The sequence below is a fragment of the Astatotilapia calliptera genome, chromosome 14, assembly GCF_964374335.1.
Source record: "Astatotilapia calliptera chromosome 14, fAstCal68.1, whole genome shotgun sequence".
NCBI classification, from domain to species: domain Eukaryota; kingdom Metazoa; phylum Chordata; class Actinopteri; order Cichliformes; family Cichlidae; genus Astatotilapia; species Astatotilapia calliptera.
In genome coordinates, this window is record NC_137435.1 from 40,685,724 (window position 1) to 40,708,594 (window position 22,871).

At 43.1% G+C, this 22,871-nt stretch overlaps 1 protein-coding gene across 1 annotated transcript; it reads right to left on the minus strand.

Moving 5' to 3' along the window:
* Positions 1–4,270: 4,270 nt before the first annotated feature.
* On the minus strand, positions 4,271–21,249 carry LOC113036900 (POU class 2 homeobox associating factor 1). Its single transcript, XM_026193488.2, has 5 exons — positions 21,109–21,249; positions 10,730–10,857; positions 6,592–6,631; positions 6,240–6,508; positions 4,271–4,858 (listed from the first exon to the last, which is right to left on the minus strand). Exons 1-5 carry the CDS (start codon positions 21,122–21,124, stop codon positions 4,436–4,438), a joined length of 876 nt encoding a protein of 291 aa, XP_026049273.1. The 5' UTR covers positions 21,125–21,249; the 3' UTR covers positions 4,271–4,435.
* Positions 21,250–22,871: the final 1,622 nt, after the last annotated feature.

The following is a 22,871-nucleotide window of genomic DNA, read 5'->3' on the forward strand; positions in this document are numbered from 1 at the left end:
CACCACCTCCTCCGACCACAACTCTTCATATTCATGAAGCAGATGTGAGGAAGCAGTTTAAGAGTCTGAATGCTCAAAAGCTCCCGGCCCAGACGGTGTGTCTCCTGCCACCCTCAGACACTGTGCAAACGAGCTGGCCCCAGTGTTTTCTGGCATTTTCAACTCCTCACTGCAGGCATGTCATGTGCCTGCCTGCTTCAAGTCCTCCACCATAATCCCTGTCCCCAAGAAACCTAGGATCACTGGACTAAATGACTACAGACCCGTGGCTCTGACATCTGTGGTCATGAAGTCATTTGAGCGCCTAGTTCTCTCCCATCTCAGGACCCTCACGACCCCCTCCTGGACCCCCTGCAGTTTGCATATAGAGCCAACAGGTCTGTAGATGACGCCATCAACATGGCCCTACACTTCATCCTGCAGCATCTGGACTCCCCAGGAACCTACGCCAGGATCCTGTTTGTGGACTTCAGCTCTGCCTTCAACACCATCCTTCCAGACCATCTCCGAGGCAAGCTTTCCCAGATGAATGTGCCTGATCCCATCTGCCGGTGGATCACTGACTTCCTGAGGTCTGGTGTCCTGGTGCAGCCACAACAACCTGGTGCTGAATGCCCAGAAGACAGTGGAGATTATTGTGGACTTCAGGAAGCACACAGCTCCACTCCCCCCCATCATCCTGACTGACACCCCCATCACCTCTGTGGACTCGTTCCGCTTCCTGGGTACCACCATCACTCAGGACCTGAAGTGGGAGCCCACCATCACCTCCGTCATCAAGAAAGCCCAGCAGAGGATGTACTTCCTGAGGCAGCTGAAGAAATTCAACCTGCCAACACGGACGATGATGCAGTTCTACACTGCAATCATCGAGTCCATCCTCACCTCCTCCATCACCGTGTGGTACGCTGGAGCCACTATCAGGGACAAACAGAGACTGCAGCGTGTTGTGCGCTCTGCTGAGAAGGTGATTGGCTGCAGACTCCCATCTCTGCAGGACCTGTACACCTCCAGGGCACTGCGGCGTGCAGCTCGGATCTCAGCTGACCCTTCTCACCCTGGACACAGTCTGTTTGACCTGCTCCCCTCAGGCAGGAGGCTCCGGTCCATTCGCACCAGAACCTCTCGCCATAAGAAGTTTCTTCCCCTCTGCTGTCGGACACATGAACAATAACCATATGACTGTTCCCACCACTAACACATGACCCTACGCTGTGTCACTGCATCATTCCATGTTTGGCACTGATCACCACCTGCACTCATGTATATATCATGTATATACCTATCCACTTAGCACTTTTAATTCTTATTCTTATTTTTATATTTTTATGACAGTATGTTTGCACTGAAGCACCGCAGCAATTTCCTAATGTTGTAAACCTGCTCAACATTTGGCAATAAAACCCTTTCTGATTCTGATTCTGATTCTGATTAAGCACTGCTTCCAGCCAAGAGTGATACCATATATGCCCCATAGCTGCAGAAAAGGCTAACATTGTTATCTTTTTACAAAAAACCAGCTGAACATGAGAGGTTTTTGGACCAATTTTGTGTTCTCCATTCTTTAAGCACCGGTTTGAGCACCGTTTGAGCACCGGCACCGTTTCAAAAGTACCGATTTGGCACCGGTATCAGATAAAACCTAAACGATACCCATCCCTATTAAGGATCTTTAACAGCAGCCTTAGTTCAGCTGTTGTACAGCCTGTTTTAAACATGCTGTTGTACAGCCTGTACTTAAAAAACCTCGTCTCAATTCCTCTGTCCTCTCAAATTTCAGGCCTATTTCAAAGCTTCCCTTCCAATCGAAAATTTTGGAAAAGATCGTATTTGTTCAGCTGCAATCTTTTGTAAATGGGCTGGATGTTCTTCAGGTTTCAGTCTGGTTTTAAAGCTCTTCACAGCACCAAAACTGCACTTTTAAAAGTTGAGCCACTGACTCACTGACCACAGCATCTGGATCTCATGACTGGAGCATTACGGGATCAAGGGTTTATCATTCGAGTGGTTAATAGTTAATTAATCACTATTTTAATATCAACACAGGTTAATAGCTGTCTGACAGGACCTTTTCCGTGAGCTTTGGAGATCCGCTTCCTCAGCTCCCCTTACTTGTGGCGTTCCTCAGGGATCTTTACTGGGGCCAATTTTATTCTCTGTGTCTGCTGCCTCTAGGTCTAATTTTCAGTAAATATAACACTTGTTTCCATTCATATGTCGATGACACTCAGATCTACCTAATCTAATTAAATGTGCTATACAAATAAAAACTATAACGCTGTTGTTAATAATACTACTGGTCATGAGTTCAAACTATCATTTGTCAAGGTGCACGTGGCTTAATCCTGCATGTTGGCCAACAGGGGAAGAAATCTGATTGTTTCGATTAATAAAATGTAACTTTGTAATTTACAGTCTAGTTTGGAGTAACTCTAGGAGAGACTAGCAAAGTCAAAGACTATTACACTATTGCAATTTCTACTGGACATCAAATAGTGTTTGCATTAAAATGCTGAGGTACTGAACAACATCAAAGTATTTGTACTTTGACTTTTTGATTGTTTTTAAGCTTTTTTTACTAATAAAAATTCAAAGTCACATGGAAATAAAACAGAATTGAGTACTGGAAGACATATTGTTTGTCTGGAGCACAGACACAGTCCAGTTCACCTGTAACTCAAAGCAGCAGCAGCAGTAACTTTAAGACTTAACAGAGTCCAGACAAGTAGGTTTATTGTGAAGTTGATATGATGTGAAAAATCAGAGAGGGGTGATCATTCATCTTGTTTAGGTGGACACTGTAACACCGGGACCCGTCGATACACACTGACTGCTGCAGCCAGCTTCAGGAGGCTGAACTGCAGCTTTTGACACTTCAGTGGTTTCATTTTCCAGAGAGAAATGTTTTCTATTGCATTCCATTTATTTGAAACCTTTGCTCATTGTTTACCTACAAGCAGAAGCATTTACACAGGTTAAGACAAAAGCACTCCAAAACCTCGATCAGTGGTTCCAGATGTTTCTGCCTTGAACTTCTGTGCTGTCACATTTCAGACATGTGTCCAAAAATCCAAAATTGTTCATGCAAAGCAAATCTAGCAAAGTCCACAAATCGGAAATGAGCTGGATTTGAGAACAACAGGGTCCCTTTATATAAAACAAGAAGGTTGTTCAGCTGTGACATAATGCTGAACTGCATTCTGCAAACACAACACTAGATGGCATCTGTTTAAGACTGACTTTTATACATATGAAATTGAATCACAGTGTGCTTTGGCTGTTTCTCAAACACAGACAAACATGGATTTTATAGCATTTCTGTGCAAACGTCTTGAGCTACTCCTTCGTTATTTAGATTTTGCATCTAAGGAGACAGAATTGTAACTTTTTAAAGTTTATCTTGAACAATGTTGCAATGGTTTTCACTACAAGCTGCAAAACACTGCGTCCAACATCCAAAGAAAAACTTGAAGGAGGCTTTTAAAAGTCACATGAAACTTGCCTGTGATTTCAGGTAAGGCTCTGTGGTCATACCAAATATGGACTTCTAAGCTCATTGTACAAATATACTGTGTTTACATGTATGTAATGCGCCGTGCCCATTTCGCATTGACGATATAAAGATATGAAGCCTTTGCTTAAGACCTTTGCACTGTAGGTAACAGACTACTAGAATTACGCTAGTCTCTATGCAAGAAATGATTTGTCTTTCGGTTCTGTTTATTGCTGCACACTAAACTAATTTCTAATAAATCAAATGAACATAATGAAAATGTAATAACAGGAAGTCAGGAGCAGTTATAAAAATAAAACTCAGGTCATAATAATCCAGAAGAGTCTTTACCTTGCTCAGTTTTTATATCTATTTATTTATTTTATATCTATCTAAATTTGATTTTGCCATGTTTAATATATGCTGCTATTGCTCACGTGTTTTTGTAAGGTGACCTTGAGGGTCTGAAAGGCGCCTATAAATAAAATGTATTATTATTATTATTATTATTGTTGTTGTTATTATTATTAAGTATGAGCCAGCATGGATAATTATAGACGTGTGATTCCCAATTATCCAAGAAATTAATAGTTCTGTGAAGTCTGGGTCATAATGTGTGGTAACACGTACCTGAACCCTGACTCTACTGTATACTTTCAGAATAATCGCTTTCTGGATTTTCATTGTTTTTCTTACAAGTCTTTGCAACAGGGACACCAAAAAAAAACACGATAACTAAGAGAAACTATTTCAAGTTTTGCTTACAAATCACAGAAAACACTTGGTTTGGGTAAGTTAGATAGGTTAGACCTCAAAGGCTTAATAATATACAGAATCTGTGGTAATCAAGTTACACAAAAAGGCCAATAGGCACTTGCCCCAGAGGGAAAAAAATGAAATGTAAAGGTAAAAATACTGATTTCATATTTAAAAAAATGTTCTTCAGACATTGGGTATGAAGAGGGAGCTTCTGTACGAGTCTTTGTCCTCCTCCTCACCATGTTCTTTGTGATCCTCGAGAAGTTTGTCCAGTAGGTTTGGTGATTCCGCCTCAACCTCCGGGTCTTCGTTCAGAGACTGACCTTGAGCTTGCTGCTCTGAATGCTCGGGGATCTCCAGGATCTCGGGCTGAGGGTCCATACCCTGGGGCTCCAGCTGTGGGATCATGGCGGTCAACGACATGGACAGCGGCATGTGTACCAGAGGCGACCCAGGCAGCGCTCCAGAACCCGGGGCAAACTGCACCCCGTGATTAGGCATGGTCGATATAGTGGTGAGTGGCTGGGCCCAAGGAAGATAGGTCAACCCTGAGTCTTGGAGCTCCACTTGAGGCAGGGAGGCTGGGGCTGGTGCCACTGGTATGGTCTGAAACAACAGCAATCATTAAATATTTATGATGATGGCAAAGACATTTAACCTTGCAAAAAGTCAAAGGCATGCATAAAACGGACGTCTGCTGATGCCACGAGCCTCACTTTAGGCGCTCAATCATTGATTTTTTTTATGTTTTAATCAAGATTTTGTGGAGGGTTTGGAAGGTAGACGCAGTGTCACTGCAGTCAGCATTTATTGTTCAGCTCACAGGAATATTGTAATCAGATATAATTAGGTACACAAGAAAAGAGGGCCCTAGTGAACCCGGTGGACACAGACCGGGTACAGCTTGTGCTGATTTAGACTGCTGCGGTGAATCTTTCTACGGTGAACCTACATGTTTGGTGTTAATTAGCCTCGTGGTCATGTCCCAGTGTTTTAATGTGGAGACAGCCACCATGTTCTTCCTTCCTGGATTCTCTTTGTTGTGATGTGTTTCCATTTATTTATTTTTTCAGAGACAAACATATTTTTCCACTTTGCACATCAACTCATCGTCATGATGAGTGACGTGTATGTAAATCCCTAAACTGAGTCAGTGACAGTTATTCTCTGGATAAATTCAAAAACTGCAGTGAAAAAAGAGCTGCAAATATAAAGGAGAAATCGTTCATGCTGAACAGGCAGAAATCTAAATCCCATGTTAATCCCACGGTGTACAAAGGTCCTCGGCGGGTTTAAAGAGTTCCAGTTAATCCTCTACCCCAGTCTTATCTCTGTATTTATTACCCACTTGCAGCAGGTTTGAAATGTAAGAATTTAAAGACAAGCACAGCAGCTGTTGGCAGTTAACACAGAGAGCATGCATGCAGTGATAACAGGCTTTTATGGTGGGAAGCATCACACTGCATCACAAACACTTGTCTGCACCTGTAGAGAAAGACGAGCCCTGTACGAGCTACCTTTGATTACAGACGCTGAGACTACCAGCACAATAAGATGACTTAGTTCACTAAAGACAGAACATACGATAACAGGATCCTGTGGCGCTGTTAAACATGTTGCATTATTTTGACATAAATGAGTTTTAAAGAAAACTTTAGATCGTTCCCGTCCCAGCCGTGACTCTGTGGGATACAGTACCATCGGGTCTCAAAGGTGAAGCAGCCCCTTAATGCCTAGAGTTTCAGATTTGGTACATGTACTTTTACATATACATATTTATACTTGCACATACTTATACACAACCTTACTTTAAAGTGAAATAATAGCCTGAATCCATGCTTGTACTGTTGCAATGGCTCTATCTGTTAAATCACATTTGACTGATAGAGCGAGAACTGATTGTTTTTATCCTTTTGTGCCGATTTGTGATCATTTTATTCCCCCGTGCAGTCTGTAGAACATATTTGCATAGTCCTTTTTCACTCACCCCAAAGTTTGTCAGCAGTGGTGTGTGTGTGTAGGTCAGCATGGTGTAGCTGGGACACAGAGTTTGCATAGTAAGTGTCGGAGTGGCTGGGTAGGTCAGAGTCTGAGCTGAGGGGTCCTGCTGGTTGTAGTCAGGCGTCGACCAGGACATGGCGGCGGCCTGCAGCCCAGGACTGGTCGCTTTCCACCCCGCACACTGCAGCCCTCCATCAGCAGCTGTGGTCGGCGCTTCGGCTGGGGATCCGCTGGCAACATCACAGCCAAAGATACCTGGAGAACAAGAAGCAGATTCGGCATTAGACACGCGGAAACAGCTTTACGTGGAACATGTAGTTCACAGGTGAGGCTTCTACCTTGTGTAAATGACAGCTGGTTGTTGTGTGAGACCATGTCCTGAAAAACACAGATATCATCAATGAGCTTAACAGGTCAATAACTGCAGCAGAACCTTAATCACAGCAACGCGGCGATGTTGATATGTAAACATGCAGCAGCCACACCTGGACCTGTGACACTCAGGTGTGAGCAGCTATCTGAGAATTCACTCTTGAAAAGTGTTTTTTGAACTTTCTGGATCCGTTCATTAAAGCGAAAGCTGTGAATTTGATACTACTGGGCATGGAAGTACATCGGTCCAGTTCAGCTTTATTTATATAGTGCCACATGCCTCGACCTACAGTAATACAGAGAATATCCCGATGATCAGACGACCCCTGTGAGCCTCCATGATAGTATTAAAACAGACCGTTCATCTAAACCTCAAAGGCCAGGCTCTATAAATGCTGTTGGTGGGTCGGTGAAAACACAGAGCACTGGTACTGTTGTGCAGCACCCAGCGTTTGTTATTGTGCAGTGACACATCTTGACTGGTCTGACTGGGAAATGTTCTTTCATTCACGGTACAGTTGCTTTTAACATTTCCTTGGAAGGTAAGACAAAGCTGAGGTGGGACAGTCATCAGGGTCTCTATTTACCAATGCTGGCATACTGGATATATCATACTGGATTTTTCTCCCCAATAAATAACTTATGAGGGGTTTTTCCAGTCTTGTATAATCTGGGGGATAAATGTGAGTTCATGATTAACCTTATTTATTAAAGTGGCAAAAAAATAAAACCATTACTGGACGATCACAAAGCCTACATGTTTTTCATGCTAACTGAGCAAATTCCAGCTTGTTCTGCCAACAGCTGCTTCTGCTGTAAATGACATATCTCAGGCACGTGTGGGAGCAGATCTAGGATCTATGTTCTTCTGAGGCCAGAGCAGGCAGGTCCTCTCCTGAGAAGAAGTGAGCTGTAAAGATAGCAAATAAAAGAAAGAGACAATGATACAGAGGATCGCTGAAGAACCACTGAACCCATTCTGAACCTGTGCTATTCATTGCTTTGTCATTGTATTTCTCCACACACACACTCATTGGAGGGTTTCCATTGTGTGTGCGCTTTAACGCACTGACATCATGTCTTTAGGATCATAGCTATGCTGATAAATGAAGCTGTGGCCAATCAGACTCCTTTCTGTTTCGTGGTGGATCAAAATCTCACGGTACTTTTATCAGTTTTGAAAGGTCACCAGCAGCGCGGCCCCAAACCACGACAGAGCCTCCACCGTGCTTCACAGAGAGCTGCAGACCCTTAGTCGGGCTCTTTCCTGGCCTCCTCCGTACATACTGAAAATAACTCAAACCAAAACATTACGTTTGGATTTATCACTGTGACTGACTGACACCATTTCTGTCCAGGCTTCAGGAGCTAGATCAGCTGAAGGGCCAGTTACACTCCTCAGGTCCAGGGTCAGGTCATTGTTGGATGTGTTCCTGTTTCTTGTACTGATCATTTGCTGTTTTCTTTGTTTTTAGGGGTGCCACTCCTCGTCTTCCCCAGATTTCACAGTTTTTTGAGGATACAGTATTTCACAGTCTGGCTCTTTTGGAGTCACTTTTGTTTTATTTTACCTCTGTCAGAGTGTGTTATCGTTGGTACTTTTGACCAAGAAACGATAACAAAGGGTGTGTTTTTGCATCCCTTCAGTTAGCCTCCTTTTTAATGCTCGAATGATTCACAGCCGGACTGACAGCGAATGAAAAAGAAACCAATGTCCAAATGAGCAGAAACTCTGGAAGCAAAATGTAAAGGGTGGCTCGGGATTTCTGCACAGTATAAACTGCATGAGTCATTTAAAAAATCATCAAGTTGATTTTAATGGATCTGTGACCGACCGACTGAATCCAGTTTCACCCTTTGGAAAGTTCCTGCAGCTAATGTGAAATACATTCAGACACTGAAAGATTGAACTAAATGAAGTTGGAGGTAGAGGATGGTGCCGCCACACTTTGTGTAAGAGGTTCAGATTATCGTTCAAGCAGAACGTTATGGCTGCTTCTTAAAGCGCATTCATGGTGAAGTGGAACACACCCAGTCGGCATGTCCAGGTGTAACTTTTATGGATGCTGTTAAAGCCGACTCATTCCTCAGCCTCAGTCAAACCCAGTGCAGGTGATCAGGTCCTTTACTTTGTGAACACAAAGCGTCCTCAGAAAGTGACCACAGTGGGGTTTAACTGTGCGATTGTTGTAGCTCCTCCTGTCAGAGCTGTCGAACCATCAGCTCCTCTCCTGCAGCCCGTCAGCCACCTGGCAGCACCTCCCTGCTGCCTTGAACACGCCCTGCCCGCTGACTGCAGGCAGCAGGATGCAGTACAAACACTAACACACGCTGTCAGTGCTGCCGCTGTTGCCTCCCATTCGGTCTTTTGTGTTTGCGTATCGCAGTGTCTCTTCTTGCTACAGGCACATGTACAGCCCGACCGGTCGATACCAAACAGACGGGTTTTAGACTCAATCTGTGAGACGGACATTTGGGTTTGCACAAACACAGAGACGAGGCAGAGAGTGGACAGTGTGGCAAAATCCACTTTTTGTGAAGTCTGTAATCTTTCCTCAAAGAAAAACGGACAAAATATCCACAAAAAGAGGAAAGACCAATGTGCATGTGTCGTATAGTTAACTTCTGGAATTCAAAATGAATTATTCAGGTATTGGCTTTTATGTATTTCCTCATCGTTGGTGCTCAGGTTTCTGTTCGCAGCGTAGCTGTGATTTATCAGGTTGATTGAACAAACTGGGAATTCAGTCCAGAGATGATGACAGCGTGCTTTCACAACACGCTTCTTAGCTCCAAAGGCAACACGTTCGGAGGATTTTTACTGTGGAAAGCTGCAGTGACAACATCTGAAAGCAGACTCAGTGAGTGTGGAATAACTGCCACCTCATAGTAATGTGGTTTGGTTTGAGATTTGCACAAACACAACTGTCGTCCCTTTGAACCAGAATCCTGGAAATACCCACGTAGTCCTGCCAGGCAGGCAAATAGTGGAAGAAGTGGACAGAATTTTATCTTTGCTGCTAGCAGCACTAACTCATTGCATTTAAAATAATCAACTGTAGTGCCGTGCCAATAAAAGATGTTGGAATATCACATGCTAGTCACGGGGAGTGTCCGTACATGTGTATGTTTGTGCACACCGCTGCTTCTGGCCTCTTCTCTTCTTGTAGGGATAATAAATAGAAAGTGGGAGGTCTCTTTGGCAAGGCTGCACGTTACTTTGCATAGGGCTGTGTGCCCAGCCCTGCAGCTCTGCTGTAACCGCCATGGAAAAACACCTGGATTATATAAGGATAAAATCCCCCGCTGCTTTCTGAGCCTGTATCCCGACCGAACACATCCTCACAGGACATTTTGCTTTCGATTCCTGCAGATCTCATGTGCAGTCTCCTGAGGTGCAGAACAGTCACTCCCAATCAAACAGTCTCTGCATGTTGCTGTTCTGTGAGGTTGTGATCCCTGCAGAGAGATCAGTGATTCACGAGAAAAGAATACTGGCCTAAAGACTGAAAGTGATAAATCATCAGGAGGCTATCAGGTCATGTGATTAGAGGGCAGCTCTACGTCAAAGAGGGGTGGGGGGATTTTTGGGGGGGGTTCATGGAAACTGTTGTTGAAACCTTGCAAAATGTTCTTCAACATGAAACCAAAGCAGAGCACCGCTCTATTTTACTTTTATTTATTTTCTTACACATTTTTAACTGAGTCTCTCCCAAACGTCGCACAAAGCGCCGGTTTCAAAGTGTCAGCACATAATGCAGAGCAGTCGCTGCTCCCCACTGTGGGAGTCTCCTGTGTATTTGTTTAGTGACTAACGATGCCGTGAGGGCTTCTTTGGAAACACTGTTTAGCAAAGTAAACCTACCCTGAAAACACACAGTCCAAGTACAGCTTTAAGGAACAATCTGCAGGGTTTTGTTGGTTTTGCTTTTTTTAAACCACACATTGATTTACAGGAAATGACTTACCTTGCAGGTAAATGCACACAGACATTTTCATTTTACTTGAAGACTGCTTTTTTTGAACCCTGCTCGTTATAAATGTGGCAGCTTGTGCTTCAAACATCAACAAGTGTTCTTTGCTTATCTGTCATGGTGTCCTCACCCCAGTAGGAGGCAGTGTCTTGGTGCTGTGAAGTTCCAGGCTCCTCTTCCTCCTCAGCAGCTCTTTGACAGGATCCCTGACTCGCACACCTTGGTATGGCCTGGACCTGCCCACGGCTGATGGCTGTGCTAAGGAGGTCAGACACACAGCAATGAACAGATACACACAACCTCATTTCCTTTTCAAGTTGCTTTAAATCAGCCACATGATGCACACGATGGGTTCACACAGTTCATGAACGGAGGAAGCAGACGCGCTCAGGTGCCATGACTGTAAGCCGACACTGAGACACTAAAGACACACGGAAAGTGAACCTCTCAGACGTATTCTCTTTAAGCCTTTTGAGTGTCAGCATCAGCTGATATAAGCCTTTACAACCAATATTCTCAGTGAATGTCCACGAGTGTCTAAGGTCACGGGCTGCATGCACTTCAATTTGACCTGATGTTGAACTGTCCAGTAAAATAATAGCTCAAAATGTTTGCTGCTAAGGTTGTTAAACTGGTGCTTTTGGTTTGGAAGAAATCAACAGGTCTGTTATGACGTGATCTGTTTGGGCTGCAGTGCAGGGCTTCCTCGTGTCAAACACAGACAAATGCAATGATGGTGTCCCCCTTGGGTCGGTCGGCTGAAAGTGTGCTGCTGGAAAGCAGGCTGAGCATCCGTGAATGACACTTTGTGAAGAAGAACTTTTGTGACCACACGTCCCCTCTCACCTGTTCCTCTCCTGCTCTCTCCCTCTCTGTCCACCTCTCTCAGCCTTTACGAACTGATCCATGTCATATTTAAACTGAGTACAGACTGCTGCTGACGCACACAGGTAGCATCACGTTGGCTCGCTGTCACCTGGATCGAGCCCAGTTTAACAAACTAAAATAATAACGCACATGTCAGCTCCTTGGATGGAAACTGGCGATATCCCAGCAGACCAGTGGATCAAGGTTACGCTGGGTTTGTTCCTGATATGAATCACATTGTTGCATCAAGAAGTAAAATAAAACCAAATAAACATGTGGTGCTACCAGCTATGCTGAGCCCCTGTCTGTAAGGGAGCAGTCAAAGCTTTATTACATGGTTATATGCTATGATAACCATCAATGTGCAGCTTACAGTAACTGTGTAACAATACAATAAAACCTGTGTGAAAAACACAAACAAAAATGGGCATTTCATCATAAAACATGTGCATCACCTTATAATTCTTATAATTAATTTGACAAAACAAAAAGAACTCTAACGGGTCTTAAATCATTACTCTGTGTTTCACATGCAGCTCAAATTATTTCATTAACATTTTTTGGCTGAGTGCCGTACTTTACTGATAAGCCTGAAGGCTCCATCCTCAACAGAGACACACTGACAGAGTAAATGCTTTCTGGGAACATTCAATGTCTGGAACTGGCAGATTCTTGCAAGTATAAGCATGAGAAAAAATCCAGCCTAACAGCAAAGTCGCATTCGTATAAACTCTAATCAGCACAAGTGCAGACAATGGCATCAGTCATTGCCGCCCCGAGCTACAAAATCACCGGTATTGCAGAAATGTGCTCCAAAGGTAAGCGTGACCATAAAACAATGACACCACGGTCATTTGTGCATCGTAACACACTGTACAGCAGCTACACTGATCATGATGCTAGGTTAACAGGTTAAAAGGAGGACATGTACAAATTTAAAACCAGAATAAAGAGCAGGCGGCCTCCATACAAACTAACAGTGCTGAGCACACTCCATTCATTTGTTACTGTGTGGCTGCAGATTTAAAACCCCTCATTCCAAATATAAAGGCTGCTAGCATGCACTGCATAGAGCACTTATTAAGATCTTTACTGTGAACGTTAGCCTCTTTAGATGCCACAGGTAAGCACAACATGTGATTGCAACTATGAGAAAAATTATAACCACCTGATGTAGAGCGCCCTGGTCCTGTGGTCATTCTGATGACTCGCAGAGTTAAAGGCACGTTTTTTATTATTTTAATAGAACTTCCTCATAAATACAGAAATAATAAATAAATTGACTGAACATGATCTATAAAAACCGTTGTGACATTCACACGTGGTTTTAACAAACGCACGTCTGAGTTAGTTAACATATCGATTGAATGCCTCCATGTTTGGTTTTGTATATGAGCCACTGTTGTTGGAATTGCACAGATGTGTCAGCAGCTGCCAGAAAATGTCTTTGACACTGCTGACCTGCACATTTACAGTCGCTCTTAGATTCTACACGCTTGAAATATTTTTCATAAAAGAAATACGAAGTTTAATTAAAATGTGCTGATATGATCGCTGGGGTTACAAACACACACTAAAAACAGGAAATTTGCAATCTCCTGGGGAGAGTCCATCAATTATTTCCTAATGAAACAGTCTGAGACTCACGCTGGAGACAGTGGCTCAGATGGACTGGTGCACAGCTAAGTCACAGCTAAGTCAGTTCAAATGAAAAGGCTCATTCCCACAGACTGTGATGTTGATGCTGTGCCAAGACATTGTGCCATACTGAGCTTCAAGTTCTCATGTGTGCAGGTTTCTCGTTATAACATGTTGAGTCTTATCATCCCCTTCCCCACCCTAATACTGTGGCAGAAGATGAACCGGACCCAGCTGGATGTTTCTGTTATGCCTGCATATCCTCTGTTGCACTGCAAACATGGTGAGTCCGTTTACTTAGCTGGGCTTCACAACTAAGTAACTAAAAGTTCGCTTCAACAAGCAGCTCGTAGCTCAGCTGAACATAAACTGCCTCCCTGTCTTCAGACGTCAGCACGCTGAGCCCGTTGTGGTGCATGGACATCATTCAAAAATGGATTTAGTTGGAATTACTTGGTTTCAGTTATGAAATTCTGCAGATTAGCAGAAATCCCCCAAATTAGTAAGGCTGTATCAAGCCTCATTTGTGATTATCCAGTTAAGAAAGCAAATAGAGGTCAACAGATTGTGCTATGTGGAATTTGTCTCCACGCCAAGAACAGGGCATAATCGGGGGCGGGGGGGTACAAGCACTTCCTCCTTTACCAAAATTTCACAATGAGAAATTTCTGTGACCATTCAAAGTCTGCCATGGCAAAAGGACACTTTCATGTTTGTCCCTGTTTCTTTTTCTTTTCCTCCACACTGATCACTGAGGACCCTGATAAAGGGAAGTCTTTCTCTCTTCTCAGAATTTCCCTCCAGTTACCGGCACATTTTTTTAACCTTGAGCCCAGAGTTTTGGTTCCTATCACTCACACCGACAGAGGATGGAGACCTTGGGTCCAGACATGTCGGTCCTCTGCTTAACCCCTGTCACGAGGCTGAAGGTATCCTGACAGTATGCTGCACAGCTTCCTCTCTGAAGCTGATAGATTTACCTCTATAGGTCAGACAGGCCACACTTTCTTCTCAGAACAAACAGAACACTGTGACAGTCTGCCATGTACAGACACGTCTGTGGTGCTTAACAATAAAAGGCGCACAAATGGCCACTGCACCGAGCCCAGCCCCTCTTCATTGCGTGTGTGCGTGTTTGTGTGTGTGCATGTGTGTCCATGTGCATTTTACAGTAACGGTGGCAGATTTATTTAACAGTCTGTGCACTTGGGTCTAAATACAGGCTCGTCGACTCCACACAAACTCAGCCACATAACAGCACAAGACTTTATATAAACCATTTACAACATGGGAAAAAATAAGTCATGTTATTTAAGTGTGAAGAAGTTGTTTAATTAAAGTAACTGTGATGTACCGTCCCATTTGTGCATTACTGGATTACTGCTGTTGATGCACTGGGTGTTTCTTCTTCACTCACTGTGTGTTTATACACCCGCATTGAATCATTGTCTCTGTCTCTCTTCCACAGCATGTCTTTATCCTGTCTTCCTTCTCTCTCCCCAACCAATCACAGCAGATGGCCCCGCCCCTCCCTGAACCGGAGGTTTCTTCTGTTAAAAGGGAGTTTTTCCTCCCCACTGTCGCCAAAGTGCTGCTCATAGGGGGTCATATGATTGTTGGGTTCTTCTCTGCATGTATTATTGTAGGGTCGACCTTACAATGTAAAGCACCTTGTGTTCTAATTAAATCAGTGATCAAAAGGTGCTCCGTCCCCAAGCAGCAAAGCAGCCCTACACCAGCACATTTCCACCATCATACTTCATACTTGTTTGTCTTCTTCTGTTTACACCAGTTTCCTTTAAGGGGGCATCACAGTGGATCATCACCTCCATCTCCTGCTGTCCCTAGCTTCCTCTTCTGTCACACCAACCCACAACGTGTCCTCCTTCACTACATCCATGAACCTCCTCTGACCTCTTTTCCTCCTGCCTGGCAGCTCCATCTTTAGTATCTTTTATCCACTATCCCCTCTCTCCACATGTCCACACCGCCTCCGTCTTGCCTGTTTGACTGTGTTTCCAAAGTGTTAAACCTGAGCCGCCCCTCTGACATTCTGAACTGTCTTGTCCATCCTGCTCACTCCCAGTGACACTCTTACAAAATCTTCAGCTCTCCTGTCTTTCTGTCCGTGCCACGGTCTCCAAACCATCACAGCAAAACATCACAGCAGGTCCATGTCGTAAACCTTCCCTTTCATTCTGCTATTCCACAGTCACAAATCCGCCCTGACACTCATCTCCACGCACTCCATCCTCCCCGCTCCCTCTTCTTCACCTCTCTTGTGCGCTCTCCATTACTTTGGATGGTTGACCCAAGGTATTTAGACTCATCCATCTTCACTATCTACTCCTTCCCTCCCATTCACACACATGTATTCTGTCTCACATGTGCTGGCTGTCATTCCTCTTCTTTCCCGAGCATATCTCCACCTCTCCAGGTCCCTTTCCACCTGCTTCCCATCCTCGCATCTCATGTCATCAACACTCTCAAAGGTTGGACCTGAAATAAAGGTCCAACCTTTGTCTGGAACAACTGCCTTTCCACTTTTCATCCTCCTCACAGCTGTGCTCACTTCCTCCTCACCAATTCTTTGAATTTGATAATTACCTAATTGTCCTGTGTTTGCCTCTCTCTCGTTGTCTTTATTCATCACTCTCTTAGTACATTTCCATATCTATGCTGACTCGAAGCTGCTGCACATGCTTTCCAGCTTCATTTCTTAGCCATTCTTCATACTTGGTGCTATCCGGTTGTTTAGTGATGACGCGACGAATCCTACTTCCGGGCCTAAAGTAGTCTGAGTTTAATATGGCTTTTGTGTTATTAACATGTTTAATGTTTTGTATTTTCTTCTATTTGATCTCAAAAAGCTCCTAAAACAGTCAGTGATCACTGTTGACCTCCCTCGGCTTTTATTACCACTAATCATTTATTTAAGCTCAGTTTTTAAAACCTTAGGATGTAACTACAGCCCAGGGTTAGGGGTTAGGGTACATTTGTTCCTGACCACCGAGAACATTCACGTTAACTTTTATCGAGTGGAAAAAAAGTTAGCTTGTTTATATTATGCTAACATAGCTGTGTCGCTAGCGGTCACGTAGCACATCATTATATACCAGCTAGCCAAACTTCAGTAACCCTACAAACGTCACTGCTGTTTAGTTTTCTGTCTTCATTTATGCTGGAAGTGATAACAGAGCTGTACGTTTGAATTTGTTTCCAAAGCCCCGCAGTCAGGACATGCTATATTGTATTTAGATAGAAGCTAGCGAGCTAACTCCCTGCTAACTTCTAACTCCGTTAAATGTCATAAATTCCGTTTTCATGGATGCCTGGATGTTAAACTCAATTGTTACACCTGGTAGAGCAGAACGCTGATCATTTTATTAAAGATGAAAGACTTTAGACAGTTTTTAACTCTCAGTAATGCCATAGTGATCGTTTGATATATGGACCTGCAGTACAAAGACAGACTTGATGAAAAGTCAAAGAAAAGATACGAGGAAAAAATCAAAGGAGTGAAAGGGTCAGACCCTCACGAGCACACAGAGGGACAAAAGACATTAGCGTGCTGCCCAACTTTCACCACGCTCATATTTATAATCATACGGTTCTTGGAGTGAGTGCATACGCTCATGAAGTTTAGAAACTTCAGGTCACTGCAACAAGCCCAGGTACAGTTTACCGACGGATGGGTGCAGGACCTTGAAATGCACCGTGTAGAAAGTAAAGACCATCGTACGTATCATAAGTTTACCAGTCTCACAAATCGTCTTCATAAATACACATTCCTTAACCGTTTATTAATAGGACCTTTGAGCTCAACGGTAATTAATTAGTAGTGGAAATAATTTCTGGTAGCATCACAGAAATGTAGCAGTGACAATAATACTGTATGCTGTAATCGTACTGGACAATTAGTGATACAAAAAACCTGTTTTATCCTGTGAATAAAAGTATATGTTTTTGTCAATGTACCATAATAACAGAAGCGAAACACAATATTGTGTCAGGACAATTCACTATTTATGCACAATAAACAAAGGAGCATAGCGCGACAATTTCTGTTCAGCGCCAGACTTGCTTGTAACCTACAGTTGTGGTCAAAAGTTTACATACACTTGTAAAGAATATAATATAATGTCTCTACCGAGTGTCCCGTTATTTCTAAAACTCTGATTTTTCTCTGATAGAGTGATTGGAACAGATACTTCTTTGTCACAAAAAACATTCATGAAGTTTGGTTCTTTAATGACTTTATTATGGGTTAACAGAAAAAAGTGATCACATCTGCTGGGTCAGAAATATACATACAGCAGTGCTAATATTTGGTTACATGTCCCTTAGCCATTTTCACTTCAATTAGGTGCTTTTGGTAGCCATCCACAAGCTTCTGGTTGAATCTTTGACCACTCCTCTTGACAGAATTGGTGCAGTTCAGTTAAATTTGATGGCTTTCTGACATGGACTTGTTTCTTCAGCATTGTCCACGTTTTCAATGGGGTTTAAGTCAGGACTTTGAGAAGGCCATTCTAAAACCCTTATTCTAGCCTGATTTAGCAATTCCTTTACCACTTTTGATGTGTGTTTGGGGTCATTGTCCTGTTGGAACACCCAACTGCGCCCAAGACCCAACCTTCATGCTGATGATTTTAGGTTATGTTGAAGAATGTGAAGGTAATCCTCCTTCTTCATTGTCCCATTTACTCTCTGTAAATCACCAGTTCCATTGGCAGCAAAACAGCCCCACAGCATAATACTCCCACCACCATGCTTGATTGTAGGCATGGTGTTCTTGGGGTCAAAGGCCTCACCTTTTCTCCTCCAAACATATCGCTGGGCATTATGGCCAAAAAGCTCGATTTTTGTTTAGTCTGACCACAGAACTTTCCTCCAGAAGGTCTTATCTTTGTCCACATGATCAGCAGCAAACTTCAGTCGAACCTTAAGGTGCTGCTTTTGGAGCAAGGGCTTCCTTCTTGCACAGCAGCCTCTCAGTCCATGGAGATGCAAAACACGTTTAACTGTGGACAATGACACCTGTGTTCCAGCAGCTTCTAATTCTTGGCAGATCTGCCTTTTGGTGATTCTTGGTTGACTCTTCATCCTCCTGACCAATTTTCTCTCAGCAGCAGGTGATAGCTTGCATTCTCTTCCTGATCTTGGCAGTGATGAAACAGTGCCATGCACTTTATACTTACAAACAATTGTTTGCACTGTTGCTCTTGGGACATGCAGCTGCTTCGAAATGGCCCCAAGTGACTTTCCTGACTTGTTCAAGTCAATAATTCGCTTTTTCAGATCCATGCTGAGCTCCTTTGACTTTCCCATTGTAGCATTTGTGGGCGTTTGTATCCAATGAGCCCTATTTAACCTGTCTAAGAGAAGTCACCAGCTGTAGTCACTCATAATCACTCACAAGAAGTTAAGAGGCCATGCTATGAAGCTCAGTTCACTGACAACTTTCTAAGTCACCAAAATTGCTAATTCATGTTGCTGTATGTATAATTTTGACCCAGCAGATGTGATCACTTTTTTCTGTTAACCCATAATAAAGTCATTAAAGAACCAAACTTCATGAATGTTTTTTGTGACAAAGAAGTATCTGTTCCAATCACTCTATCAGAGAAAAATCAGAGTTTTAGAAATAACGGGACACTCAGTAGATCCATTATGTTATATTCTTTACAAGTGTATGTAAACTTTTGACCACAACTGTATATCACCAGTTATGTTATGAAAATGACGCATTAACTACAACAGCAGACTGACCTTCGTGTAAATGCTTGGAGCAGACTAACCTGTGAGCTGGAGAGTTCTGGGACGTTATAATTGGTCTTTGAATGGCTGCAATCCAGGCCATCCGTCGCCTCTTTGTTACTTCGGAAACATGGCTCGAACAATTTCTCTTCAACGACGTAATCCGATAACAACCGATCTCTTTACCCGTCGGCTTCCCGTGGCTGTCATGCGACCGGCTATTGCAGTTAATAATACAACAGCTTCTTGCCATTTTTTGGGTTTCTTTTTATCGCTGTGTGACTGATTTCAATTGAAAGCCTGCGTGCGCTAGTACCTCTTGCCACGAGTTCCCAGAATCCTTTGCGGTTTTACCCCTGAGTGACGTCACATTTTCAATCTCTATTAAAAAAAAAAGCTGTACCAGACACATGTACCTGTGATTCACCTGCACAGAGCATTAAAACATCCCCCTCTTCATGTGACAGTTTTTCTTGACCTGCTTAAAGAAATCACTCAGTTTTCATCACGACTATCAGCAGAGCAGAGGACACCTCCTGGAAATGTGTTAACCTTTCCTTATTGGAGCGACAAATTCTGCACAGCCTTTTGCAAAACAGTTTACACAGATGTGATTGAAGCAGGATGTGTCAGTCTGACCATGAGTGCCTCTGTTCAGGCTGACGGTCAACTCGATCAAGAAAAACTGTAAATCTGTCTGTCTGAGTTCACAGCTATAACCTCCGCTTTGATATTGTTATTCAAACTCTGTGAGAGAAGGATGTCAGTAACACAAAGTAAAGCATCATTGCTTTAAGTGACACTTACTGAAAATTCTGTGACTGTTAGTTATTGTGTTTTCTTGGTATAGAATTGGATTGAACATTTATTAGCAGCCTTGTTATGCACTCATATAGACTCTCACAGAGGCATTCCCCAGTGGACAGTCCTGCACCGGGTTGTGCAGTTTGTTCCTTATGTCAACAAGATTAAAATGTATGTTTTTCACACCATTTTGTGACATGAATTGTCTAATAGTTGGATAAACACTGCATGACATTTTTGGGGCTGAACAAGGGTTAATGGCCTGTTCTCAGTTCTTGGCCTGATCTGCAGATCATGGATTGAGCAACTGCAGAATGCTGTACCAAAGCGAGGGAAGAAATGAGAAACAGATCTGTTGTTGCGGGAGGTTGGTGAGTGATGTTGTAACACAGCCAAGAGAAACAGAGGAGCTGTATGAACAAGAGTGAAGTGTGGTCATGGAGTTCTTTTCTACCTCATCATTCAAATGGAAGAGTTTTCTACAAAGATTAACTGGTAACACAGAAAATTCAATTATGGAACATATGTATCTAAATGTGAGAAAATGTGAAGCCAACACACAAAATGCTCAGTGCCAACAGAAGGAAATGAGTGTAACAAGTTCAAATTAATTGCTGTATCTGTCAACTGAAGCACGGTTGAGTGGATGATGTTGTCTTTTACTACTATCTGTTTTAGACAATCACACATGAGTGCACATGGACAAACAATCACCATGGCACAGGCACACAGACTCAATCAACACAAAAGAGGAAGCTGCACAGCTGTGCGGTGTTTTACTGTGCTGGCTGCCTGCTGCCATTTTGCATATCAAGATTACACCCCAATGGCAACACTCAGCCAGCATTCAAAAGGCAATCTTCCGCTTTCCGAAAGAGCTGCTTCTGACAAAGTTCACAACAGGAAAAGATCTTTCCTTCTGTTTGCACTATTCAACATAAAAAACAATCCTGAACAGAAAAGGAAGACTTTACTTCAACTAGACAATAACAAATTAGCAGCGAATGGTCGTCGCTGAGTTGACGGGCTTTAATCATTTGTAAGCTAAAAATGAATTTTATTAAAGATTAACTACAAATGTGACAGAAATGAAAAACATTTAGTAACACTATACTTGATAATTTACAAAAATGACAAAGGAAGTAGCTTTAAAAAAAATGTCTAAAATTAAATTAAAACTATTCAAAAAGACACGTTGTATTTTCAGGGTAAGGAAAAACACATCATTCGGAGCTGCTGGGATTATATCCACCTGTCATTAGTAAAAATAACTGTAATGTACACTTCACAGAGTGCTTTTTAAAACTTTCCTCATCCATAAGTTTGATGAAGCACATTTCATTCTGCAAACCTCTCCAGTTATTACACTTTAACATAATTATTCATTCATATATAAAGTCAGTATATACTGAGGAAACAGCAACAATATAGTGTACTTACATTTCTCCCAGTGCATGCTGCCTATCTGGTTAATATCAGATAGATAAACTGAAGAAAATCAAAGTGGCGCGTCAACTGACGTGCTTTATAACAGCTAGAAGCAAGCTAGCAATCCCCTGGGATGTCATAGCTTCTCTAACCACAACTGCATCTGTTTCACAGTTGGTAATGTCTTAGTTGAATCATACCCGTGACAGCTATTACATCTGAACAGAAACACACAGGCCCGGGTCAAAAAAGAGCTGACGATGAGAGAGCAAGCGCATAAAAAACATTTAAATAACCCATAACTAATTAAAATACTCTCAATGAAAGTAGTGCAACAGACTTCTTTCCCTGTTAGTCTTCTCTCAACAAGCAGACCTAAATTTAGTTAAACCGAAGATGTTATTCTGGCTGTCACTCACAGAAGCTGTCATTACACATTCAAAAGACTTTAATTAGAAAACCGAGCAATGTATGACTTAATTAGTTTGTTTTTCAGAGTACAATGGGAGGTCTGAGTTCAACTCATGGATGGATGGATTACTGTAGGGTCTACCTTACAATATAAAGTGCCTTGAAGTGACTGTTGTTGTGATTTGGCGCTGTATAAATAAAATTGAATTGAATTGAATAAAATTGAATTGACGGACGGATGGATGGATGGATGGATGGATGGATGGATGGATGGATGGATGGATGGCTGGATGGCTGGATGGATGGATGGATGGCTGGATGGATGCATGCATGGATGGATGGATGGATGGATGGCTGGATGGATGGATGGATGGATGGATGGCTGGCTGGCTGGCTGGCTGGATGGATGGATGGATGGATGGATGGATGGATGGATGGATGGATGAATAGATGGCTGGCTGGCTGGCTGGCTGGCTGGCTGGCTGGCTGGCTGGCTGGATGGATGGCTGGCTGGCTGGCTGGCTGGCTGGCTGGCTGGCTGGATGGATGGATGGATGGATGGCTGGCTGGCTGGCTGGCTGGCTGGCTGGCTGGCTGGATGGATGGATGGATGGATGGATGGATGGATGGATGGATGGATGGCTGGCTGGCTGGCTGGCTGGCTGGATGGATGGATGGATGGATGGATGGATGGATGGCTGGCTGGCTGGCTGGCTGGCTGGCTGGCTGGATGGATGGATGGATGGATGGATGGATGGATGGATGGATAGATGGCTGGCTGGCTTGCTGGCTGGATGGATGGATGGATGGATGGATGGATGGCTGGATTGCTGGTTTGTATCATTCCCAAAACTGTCCTTTTTTCCCAGGCAGTGCAGTTGGGTTAGTCCTCAACGATGACACAAAGAGTGAAGTCTAACCTTCTTTGCTTGCTAATGAAAGTTGTTCCAAATGTAAACATATGAAGCACAGTGCTACATTCATATGGTTGAGGCAGTTATATGATTGCACATAGAGGCACAGTGAATGCACCAACATGACTGTGTAGAAGAATGTATGAATCTGTACACATAATGTCACTTCTACTTTCAGGTACTATTTATGTGACAGTCTCTACATGTACCACATGAAGGAGTTGCTCTATAATTTGTATTGCGTAATAGAATACTGTATGTCATAGAGAATGGCATCCTATTCTAGTCTGTCTTTCTTCAGCATTTCTAGCAGTGTGAGAAAATCACATTTCCCTTTTCTCACAACTTGGATACAACTTGTGAAACTTTTGACAAACTTTTTGCAGTTATTTCCCATATTCCCAGTTTTTAGCCCGCACTGACATTATCTCACCCCCTGGAGCATGTGAG